Here is an 11,179-nt window from a genome sequence, read left to right on the forward strand (position 1 = left end):
GGGGGGGGCGGCAGGAGAGAGATGGAGGGGGCAAAGAAAACCCGTTAGTAGAGCGGTGCCTTGCAATCGTGAGCGAGAGAGAGAGAGAGAGTACCGTGTTACGGGGTAGTTGCGAGCGCACGAGCGAGAACCCAACCGGCGCGCAGGGGACTCTCACTTTCACGCGGTGAACTGCGGGTGAATGTCCGGGAATTGGGTCAGAGGGCCCCCACCCTGTGCCCGGTGCCAGAGGCAATGTGCTGAAGCCACTGTGCTCACTGTGGCTAGAGTGAGCCAGTCGACAGTCAAGCCTCGATACAAACGGTTCTCCCGGTTATGAGGTGGCAATCTAATTGCTCATCATCATTAATTGTACAATTTCGGTGGTTATCATTGGGACAGTGGAGGGATTAATTCTGTGGTTCGGGAGGTGTTTATTTTGGATATCAGGCGATTAATTTGACTCTGTGATTGTGCTGTTTGTGGAATTGCGAATTACTTAAATTCTGGCGAGGGATTCTTCAATTTCGTAGTTTCCACCCCCGCCCCCCCCCTCTTTTTTTTTGTTTCGTTTATCGTTTTATTGGACGGAATTCCATGGGGTGCTTGTGCGAATGTGATCATACAACCCGAAGAGCGGGGAGCGCATGTTCCTCGGGGTCATCGTCCGACAGTGACGGTCAAACTGACGAGGGTTTTACTGGTGATTCACAGGGATTTTTCCGAAGGAGCATTCAACAAAAAATTCAATATCGTCCCTGCACCAAGAATCAGCAGTGCAGTATTCTACGGATCAACAGAAATCGCTGTCAGTACTGCCGTCTCAAGAAGTGCATCGCTGTTGGCATGAGTCGTGATGGTGAGTTTTATCACATTTTCCATTTTAATAAAATTATTTATGTATCAGCGGATGCAATGGCTTTTTCAATCTTACGCGATGATTCTAAAAATTTGGGTTGCCAGGCCATTGACCATTTACGCAATTTTTGTTCTTTACGCCGCGAGGCGACTGTCGCAATTGGCGAAAGTGCCTGATTCCCTCCTGCGAGAAAGTAACCGGCGTTATTTCAACATTGAAAATGAAAAAAATGAGGCTTTTACGGGTAAAATGCGCGCTTTTAAAGTAGAGTGTCGCGGAAAAATCTGGCCGGGGATGGCCCGGGCATGACCTCAGTCTATCGCACGCGCGGGGTGAATGACCTCCAGTGCCTCACATTCGCAACTCAGTACAACGAGTCTGGAAGACTCAGAATCACTCAATCACTCGCGCAATCATTCATTTCTCATCAAAAGTCCATTGAATTAAGGGGAGACTACTATGATTTGAATACCTACACATTGAAGATCGACTATATGTGTCTAAAAATAAATAATTGGCGCAAAAAAATAAATTGTTTATTGTCTGTTTGCCCCACGGGGCCCCCAATTTTTTAACTACAGCGATTTTTTTTTAATTTTTGAACAAATGGGTAATAAACATTACGAATTAGTTTTTTGAAATTCGACTCCTACATAGCTAATTATTTTTTTTTATGAAAACTGGCCCAAAAAATGTTTTTTTGCCTATTTTACATGAATGGAGCAAATTTTTATATTAAACAAAATCAGCTGTGTCGAATTTCAAAAAACTAATTTGTAATTTTTATTGTACACATTATTTCAAGAATTTTGAAAAAAAACCTCTGTAGCTCAAAAATTGGAGGCCCTGAACTACTTTTACCATTTTAAGCGTGAGTTGGGCAAACGACCAATAAACAATCAACTCTTTTGCACCAATTATTCGTTTTTAGGCATATCATTGATCTTCAATCGCCCGTGACTTTTAAAACTCATAGTAGTCTCCCCTTAACGAGGAAAAATTCCCTTTTCTTGTAATTATGCGACTGTTCAAAGTATTATCACGAAAGGGGAGCAATAATTGGATTGAAATTAAAATGCCATGAGTGCGATAATTAACAACAAAGAAAATTTTTTCGGCGGGGTCAATAGTCGCGGCCGATGGACTCTTGCATGCGGCTATAGAAAGAGTACCGCTACGTCTCCTCACACTACACACACTACATTCCCTCCGCGGTATAAGCGTGCACTACCTCCCCCTCTCGATCCCCAACCCTTCAACAACATCGCGATATATCCCCGTGCGCGCTGCTCGACTTGTTCGGTTCACCAACGCCACAATTCCCCTCCCCCTGAGTTCCTCGCCACAAACCCCTCATGATCCGGAGGAACGCGCGCCGTCGCGTGGCGCTACACGATGGCCGGAGACCTCGCGAACTTCGCGTCATAACTATACGCTATACCATCCCCACTACCGCGATAGATCCCACCACTCCTTCTCAATCTATATCGAGCCTTTCGACTGGTACCCTCTCTACTTAAAATCGGAGCGCATGCTCCAACTGCCGTCCCGCCAAACGGTGCAAGCCCAAACTAGACACAACGCGATCGGCTGTCGCGTTGGAATCATCGGAGCTTGGGATGAGACATCCGCGGGAAATAATCCGACGGAATTGCCGGTAATTCTCCCTGACTATCCCGCATTCGCAGGGAATAAGATGACAATAGTACCCCCAAAACGTTTTTCGAACGAGAATGAATAAATCTTTCAATCGAATCGTTCAGGCGTTATCATCGATGATGAATAGTCCGTGAACGCTCAAGTGATCTCATCATCCATCGGTGAGTTCGGCCAAGGTCGAGTGAGGTAAGCTTTTGCTCCCTGGTAGAGCTTACGGGGCACCCTCGATTTTCAGACATGTACTGACCACTCGCGTTCTAATGCGTAATTCTTATTTTAAGCAATAAATCAGTAGAGAAGCGGTAAAGCGGTTCAAGTCGAGTAAGGCCTCAACTGAGTTTTTGAGGAATATCTCCCAATTTAACGGAGATAACGAAATTTTTGTAGTGAGGTTTTTTATAGAGCGAGTTAAGGGCTACAAAAAATATTTCAACAAAAATTTTGCCATCTCCCTCAGATTCCGAGATATGACCAATAGTTACGCGAACCGACATCGAGCTTTCTGCTTGCAGGGCGCGGTGGGCTTTAGCGCGCTGCGTTCTGTCACGCAACTATTTCCTCTCGCTCATATCTCGAAATCTAAAGGAGATACGTAAAATTGACAAAAGACAAAAATTATTCCTTATCAAATTCTAAACGACTAGTGATGCAAAAATTTCCGTATATCTTTCATAGTTTAGGCGCTAGGGCGATTTGAACAATTAAATTGTTGATAATAAATAGTTGCAATGCCTAAAATTGATTGGAAATTGTTTACTTGACGTTACGTGATCACAATTTATTGTACAAAAAAAGCATTACGCATTAGAACGCGTGTGGTCGGATGGTCAATTTAGAGGCGCTTTTTTGGGGGTGTCTCGCGGTTTTATGGGGGTTCATTAGATTGAACGGACCAGAGGGGTGAGTGAGATAAGGGTATCTGCGCACACACTCCCCTCGGATCCCACCATCGGCCGAGGTTTCGCCTTTTCTCTCTCTCTCTCTCTCTCTCTCTCTCTCTCTCTTTTTCTAGCGATATATAGGTCGGCAGTACGCCTCGCGCGGCTGTCGCTGAAACCAAGTTCAAGGCCAAAGGCTCGGCAAAGGCCACAATCGTCGTTGAGCGGCACAACGCGTTTTGGTAGTGGGGGCATACCCGTTGATGGCTGAATATGGCGGGTGGCGGGGGTAGGGAGAGGGTGGGATAAAGGGAGTAGAAAGGGGATAAGAGGGAGGGGGGCGGGGGGCTGTTGAACGCAACTCACGGAACGTCACTCAGTCGGCGGTGATGCTGTCTCGCGTTTGCACGCGCTGTCTCGTCCCGCTCGGTAAATTTAAAAAATTGAGGAGTTGTTTTGTGCCATTAACGCGCGTTTTTCTGGAGTGATTCGATTGGTTTTAACGAGTCAGCCGGTCTGTGCATATCGACGAGAATTTCGTCAGTTAATTTTTTTTTTTCTCCAAGACCAATTGATTGGATTACTGTGTGATACATGTGCTGTTCAATGAGGAAATAATAAAAATAATCGAGGATTTATTGTTGTGGGGTGCATTTTTTTATCACTGAGGATTACATCGAGTTTCAACATTACTACTAAAAGGAGAATTGGAAATTTTTTTTTTATTATCAAGAGTTATCGCAGACAAGTCATGGGAGACGAGTTGCCGATCCTCAAAGGGATCCTCAACGGTGTTGTCAATTATCACAATGCACGTAGGTGTTTGCATTGATATATAATAAATTATCATCTGCCCAATAAAAATTATTACTACACTTTCTATCGTGGCACTTTCATCTTACATGAGTGTACGAAATGTGGTACAACCGAGAAAGTCAAGTGTGATTGTAAACCAAAGCTTTCCCCTTCGAACCGTTCGAGTTCACAATTTAATTCGATACAAACAGAAAATTTACGCGCGAAGAAATGAGGATAAAGGAGAATTGAATAAATGAGATTTGCAAAAAAAATAATGAGTAGTCATACGACAATTGTTGGCCGACCTTGCTCGGTCACGGAAACGGTTCGAGGCGCTCTTACAATTAACTTCCAAGCATACTGTCACGCGATAACCGATGGCCATCGACGAAGGCCACTACCTCTCNCCCCCCCCCCCCGCTTATCAACAAATGCACCTCTCACGTTCTATGATTCATCCATTGATTGCATTAACGATTCATTACCGATAATTCAGTAGCGAAGCAGTAAAACGGTTCATGTAGATTTGACTATGAGATGTTCCTCAACAGTTTAGCCCAGGGCTAAGTCGACTTGAACCGTTTTACCGTTCAAATGAATGATGATTTTTTTTTCTCATCAATGCGCTCTCTTTCGTTTGATTACAGCGGTTCGATTCGGCCGTGTGCCAAAACGTGAGAAAGCAAGAATTCTGGCGGCAATGCAGCAGAGTTCCCACAGTCGTTCACAGGAGAAGGCTGTTGCCGCTGAATTGGAGGATGAACAGCGTCTTCTACAGACTGTTGTTCGTGCCCACCTTGATACGTGTGATTTTACAAGAGACAAGGTGGCACCAGTACTGGCCAGAGCGCGAGAGACACCAAACTACACAGCGTGTCCACCAACCTTGGTGAGCATTACCAAATTGTCTTTCATCATTCGTTGAGAAAGGAATACATTGCGTCATTTGAATCTTCCTCATGCACGAAAAGTTGACATTATGACGGCATGAGCCTTGACTGAAGGTTTCAAAAAACGCGGAAATATTTAACTATAACACTGAAATCACACCAGTCGTCCTTGGGAAATTGAATTCTGACTAGTGAAGGAGGAAGTGACCGTATGTGATGTATATAAACCCCTTGAAAGTTGCATTTAGTCTCGAGGACAACTGGCGAATACTCTGTTGGGAAAAAAAACATTGAAATTTCAGGGACAGTTGACTAGTAACTTTCAGAAGAGTGACATTGAATTTCACTTGGGGGGAGAATAATCGTGAAATTTCAAAATTTTGCTGCAAAACATGAATCTATTGACCTGAATTTTCCAGAAATTCAGTTTCCATTGATTTTTCCATTAAATTTCAACTTCTTAACGCTATTATTTCCACGAAACTGTCACTTGTTTGATATTTCAAGGCTAAAATCCGCAAAATCAGTTGCAATTTGTCAACATAGAATAATGACTCACTCCTTCTGTCTCCTCGAATGTTTCAGGCATGCCCACTGAATCCCAATCCCCAGCCATTAACCGGTCAACAGGAATTACTACAAGACTTCTCGAAGAGATTTTCACCGGCAATAAGAGGTGTCGTAGAATTCGCCAAACGCATTCCTGGTTTTAACCTGCTGGCACAGGATGACCAGGTGACCCTCCTGAAGGCGGGTGTTTTTGAGGTACTACTTGTCCGTCTCGCCTGTATGTTCGACGGTCAAACAAACAGTATGATCTGTCTAAACGGCCAAGTGTTGAAGAGGGACTCAATTCACAACAGTAATGCCCGTTTTCTCATGGATTCAATGTTTGATTTCGCCGAACGTGTCAATTCCCTTCGGCTATCGGACGCCGAACTCGGCTTATTCTGCTCAGTCGTTGTTATAGCAGCTGACAGACCGGGTCTACGTAATACTGATCTCGTTGAACGTATGCACAATAAACTGCGTAGTGCCCTGCAGTCAGTACTAGCTCAAAATCATCCGCAGCATCCGGATATACTGCGCGAATTGCTCAAGAAAATACCCGATCTCAGGACACTGAATACACTTCACTCGGAGAAATTACTGGCATTCAAGATGACGGAGCAGCAGCAGCAGTTGCAGGCACAACAGGCACAGCAGCAGGCGCAACAACAGCAGCAGCAGCAGCAACAGCAGAGCCAGCACACGAATGTCCATCAGCAGTGGCCAATGGAGGAGGAGCCAGCGGCCTCTTGGGGCTCAGCCTCGGACGTGACTCTAGACGAGGCGGTGAAGAGCCCCTTGGGAAGTGTCTCGAGCACCGAGAGCACCTGCAGCGGAGAAGTAGCTTCGCTAACGGAGTACCATCATGCCCCTGGCCACCACGCATCGAGTGCACCCCTTCTTGCGGCAACTCTGGCCGGTGGCCTCTGCCCCCACAGACGTCGCGCCAACTCCGGCAGCACGAGCTCGGGTGACGACGAGCATCACCGTGCCACAATGTCGAAAACCCCTCAGCCCCAGGCCCAGTGTCCACGATTCCGTAAACTGGATTCACCAAGTGACAGTGGAATTGAGTCGGGAACTGAGAAACCGGATAAACCAGCTAGTAGCTCTGCGAGCAGTGCACCAACCTCGGTATGCTCAAGCCCAAGATCCGAGGATAAGGAGGTTGAGGACATGCCTGTGTTGAAGAGAGTGCTGCAGGCACCACCACTTTACGACACTAATTCCCTGATGGACGAGGCTTACAAGCCGCACAAGAAGTTCAGGGCGCTCAGGCAGAAGGACAGCGCCGAGGCTGAGCCTGTAATTGTGCAGCAGCAACAGCAGCAGCAGCAGTCGCAGTTACATCTGCATTTAACGTCGCCACCGACGAGAAGTCCAACGACACAGAGTGCGAGTTTACTGAGCAGTACACACTCGACACTTGCCAAGAGTCTTATGGAGGGTCCCAGGATGACTGCTGAGCAGCTCAAACGCACTGATATCATTCACAACTACATCATGAGGGGCGAGGCCAGTCCGAGATCACCAGCAGCATCGCCATCGCCGGCGGAGCAGTGCGCCTCGACGACAACTCTCAGTGCACGCTCCCCCCAGGCGTCTCAAGGGCTTCTGCAGTGCGCAACAACTGGCTACTCGAGGTGGCCTGCAACATCCGTCATCACCACGACAACGGGAGCCAGACAACAGTCTTCCGGGTCTGGCTACATCGTCGTCAATAATTCACCGGCATCACCGAGGTATTTATCCGTTGCTGCATCCAGTACAAGTTGCACGAGTCCAAGGCCAACGTCCAGTACAGCTGCGACACTTGTTTTATCGGGTTGCCCTAGTAATATGATGGAGTTGCAAGTGGACATTGCTGATAGTCAACAACCCCTCAATCTTTCGAAAAAATCGCCGTCCCCATCGCCGAGGCCATTCGTTGGACCGTGCAAGGCTCTCTCGCTCGAGGCGTAGTGCTATCATGAAAACTTTAATCGAAATAATTCTAGCCCACCTTAAACGAAATTCATTTTCTCAAGTTATTCCTGGGGATCTCTCATTCCCAACCAGTGGAATGAATTTTTTTTTTTTTAATGCAATTGTTTTTTCTTCTTCGAGTATAACTAAAGTGCCAGGACGCTCTGAGCGCGTGACAAACCAAATAATTTATTATTTAAAGGAGGTATGGTAGGAGGAAGCTGAATTGAATGGGGGTGGTTTCAGGTGTTTTCTGTGACGTGTGATGTGACACTAAACACCCCCGCGACCCCCTGTCTCTATTTATGAATGAATAGTGCTAAAAAAATTATTTCAAATAGATTCAAAGTGCGACTACATTTGTGTGTAAATAAATGAAAAGGGTAAAGATGGGGTTATAGGCGCTTTTGAGTGATCGCATTCGACGCAATGCCGTGAAAAATTTATCTGAGATAACATCTATCTATTTACCTGTCTACCTGTCTAACTGATGTCGTTAAATGGGTGAAAAGAAATATAAAAACAACACAAAATATAGTGATTAGCGTGCGGAAATATGTGAATTTTCAAATCCCGAGGGATCGAAAATTGATTAAAAAACAACAAAAAAACAAGATTGAATGTTACAGAAAAAAAAATTAATAATCTATTACATGTGATAATCACGGATATCGCGCATCCTGTACAGTCTCCACCTCATTCATCAATCATTTACTCTATTATTATTATTATTGAATATTAAATAAATGAATAAATAAGTAATATTATTGTAATAAATTTAAGGGTACAATGTAATCAATCGTAAACGTTATCATCCCGTGTGTATGTATATTCCGTAGGGACACGTGAGGGAAGAACATGTTTTCTCTTTTATTCTCACGTGGAAGAAACGATAAGTGTGCTAGTAACTGTGTATATGTCGGTATGAGTGGAGTGAGTAAGTCGGGGCAATCGAATAAAAATTGTAGCGAGTGTGGAACTAATGATAAGTCATGAGAAGAAAATAAAAACAAGAAAGAAAATATATTTGAAGCAAAAATGAAGTGAATAAAAAATTCATTAAATGAGAAAAAAAACCTTGTCAAGAATTATAATTGAGAGAGAATTGTCGATTTGATGATTTCAAGGAGTTTTGTTATGAGACTGACCGGTCCCTGGGGCCTCCAGTTTGCAATTACCGTACCTTTATACCATGTGTCGTATCTGTAATGGAGAAAAGATTATGAGATGATGCAAAAAAAAAAATATACAAACAAGTAATTAATCTCTAAATACGTCGTGTAGATGATTTAGGGCTTTAGTTTTATTGGAACACGGAAATGATATCTTAAATGAAAGGGAAAAAAAAGCATACAACAATTGTGTCGGCAAATTATTTCGTGTGAATGGCGGAAGTACGAACCCTGGATGGATCGATGAGACACTTGTAAATAATAAACATTAAGAAAAAACTTGAATTTATTAGTAGGCGTGAGTGGAAGACAAACTTTTTTGAGAAAAAAAAATTAAGAGGAATAATAAATACAAAATTTCTAAAAAACAATGAAACACAAACGATTGAGCAGTAATCGCCATTTTGGCTGTCCCTTCCTTGCCCCCCACCCCGAGCAAAAATTAGCAAATTGCCATCGCAAATCAGTGAAGGAAAGATAATATCGTGTTTATTATCTCTGCAAATTGTATGATTAATTATTATACTACGGAGTCATTCCCACAAGAGCACATGATCTGTCCCCCCCCCCTCTCTTTTGAAAAAATAAACTCATCATCCGGCTGAATAAATCTAACGATTGATCATAACAACAAAGAATCGCCGAAATTATCGGGCGATTTTTCACTTTTCTCCTGTTTTACGAATTATCAGCGATATAGTTTTTCTTTATTTTCGTCAATTTCTCATCACCGAAACCCCCTGAGTTGATTATGCAGCTGAATCTATACAGTACTCTGAATGAATTAAACAAACAAAGTAAGAAATAAAAGAAAATGGAAAATGAAACAAACAAAAACCCCCCTAGCATTGATATTCGTAATACTGTTATGCATAAACTACACATAATTATTATAGTAAACGATACATAAAGTATGATATATTTCTCTATCCATTAAGACGGAAAATACAAAAAAATGCAGTTTGTTGTTTCTGGTGAACAAAAATAAGAATAAAAAATAAAGTAAAAAAAATGAAATAAAAGTACTACGCATGAATACAAAGCAGCCCCGCATATTGCCCAGTGAGCACGTCATTTTGTACGCTTGGGAGTTGTGAGGTCGTCTGAATAAACATTGTCTGGTGAATTATACATAAAAAATCATTTTTTCATTTCTCCTTTTCCCTCCAACCGATCGTAAAGCCGAGACTCTGCAGTAACAATACGAAGGTGATATTTGTCCTTTGTGAGCGGGGGGAAAAATGCTGTTCGAACTGCCATGAACTGGACATTCGTCACGCGTTGTCGAAGGCCCAGCGACGTCGAATGCTGATAAGAGACGTCAGTTTTATCACTTCGAAGGATTCGTGTCTGGGAGGAGAGAATATTTTCATAAATTCTATGAACTCATTCGAATACAATGTTGGAAGAAGAATGGCATTTTCAGTTTCAAAATCCACTGAGCCTTCCATTAATTGACAGTTCAAGAATATATTGACGCGAAACTTTCAGACTTCTATAATTTTTCCTGGAATAATTGACTGTATAAAGCTATATTGTTCAAAATCTCAAAAATTATTCACCCGATTTCATGTTTTTTTTGTCAAAATATTCGTCGCGATGTCTCCTATCTAGTTCTTCCAAAATATATCCACCCGTTCCTACAATGTTTACGGGATATTGGAGTTTTTCTATTTTTCATCGTCAATTTTAAGTCTTTTCCTTGAATAGTAATGCCAAATTTAAATGGAACACGTCATTCCACCAGAAGTCATGAAATTACGGCGCTGGGTTGTTCTCTGATTCATCCAATTTGACGCTTTCGTCGACTATTCCTGTACCAAATACCGTTGAGCTCGTGCAGAGAGACGCATTGTCCTGATTGATGAGTACCTGCAATTTTTTTTATTACACATTCCTCTCCTAGTTTGCTACCTACACTTTCAACGGGTCACCCTCGTGGTTGCGCAAAGAGATGGAGGTGGCGCGTGGCACAGGGTGGGCGGCTATTGCCCGGACAACCTGTTCCGAGTGGAAGTAATTTTTGTATGGTTTCCATGGTGAACTCAGACCTTTAGCTCTATCATGATGAACATCCCGAGGGAAAATTCTCGGAAATTCAGATGCGCTGAGTCTCGTAAACATTGGGTCCATAAAGATTGCACTTGGTCAAATCGTAATTAATAGACAGTGAAGTCATTATCACCGGTTTCATTTCAATGGCAGTATTTATTCATCACTCACCAAATTACAGACTCTCAAATTTATGTGGAGTTGCAGTATCGGGCGAATTTATCTCGTCGTAAATGACTGGAAGTTGGTAATAAAATGTCAACCAGCTGTTAACTCACTGTCGTGTAGAACCAGTCAGATATTCGAAAGTGTTGAATTGTGGGACAACTTTATATCATCATCAACGGGATTCCCTCATGTAAGGAGACCAAATGATGG

General features: G+C 43.2%; 1 protein-coding gene across 2 annotated transcripts; it reads left to right on the forward strand.

Annotated features, from left to right (window-relative positions):
• Positions 1-576: 576 nt before the first annotated feature.
• On the forward strand, positions 577-9,111 carry LOC107045336 (ecdysone-inducible protein E75). 2 transcript variants are annotated; one of them, XM_029126515.1, is made up of 3 exons: positions 577-838; positions 4,821-5,062; positions 5,649-9,111. In XM_029126515.1, the coding sequence occupies exons 1-3, from the start codon at positions 577-579 to the stop codon at positions 7,572-7,574; spliced, it is 2,430 nt and encodes an 809-aa protein (XP_028982348.1). In that variant the 3' UTR covers positions 7,575-9,111. The 2 variants fall into 2 exon arrangements, with proteins under 2 accessions (XP_028982348.1, XP_015123074.1); XM_015267588.1 differs by lacking the exon at positions 577-838 and adding an exon at positions 3,766-4,190.
• The last annotated feature ends 2,068 nt before the right edge of the window (positions 9,112-11,179 follow it).

Source organism: Diachasma alloeum, unplaced genomic scaffold (genome assembly GCF_001412515.2).
Source record: "Diachasma alloeum isolate Michigan unplaced genomic scaffold, Dall2.0 Dall_scaffold_00180, whole genome shotgun sequence".
Taxonomy (NCBI): domain Eukaryota; kingdom Metazoa; phylum Arthropoda; class Insecta; order Hymenoptera; family Braconidae; genus Diachasma; species Diachasma alloeum.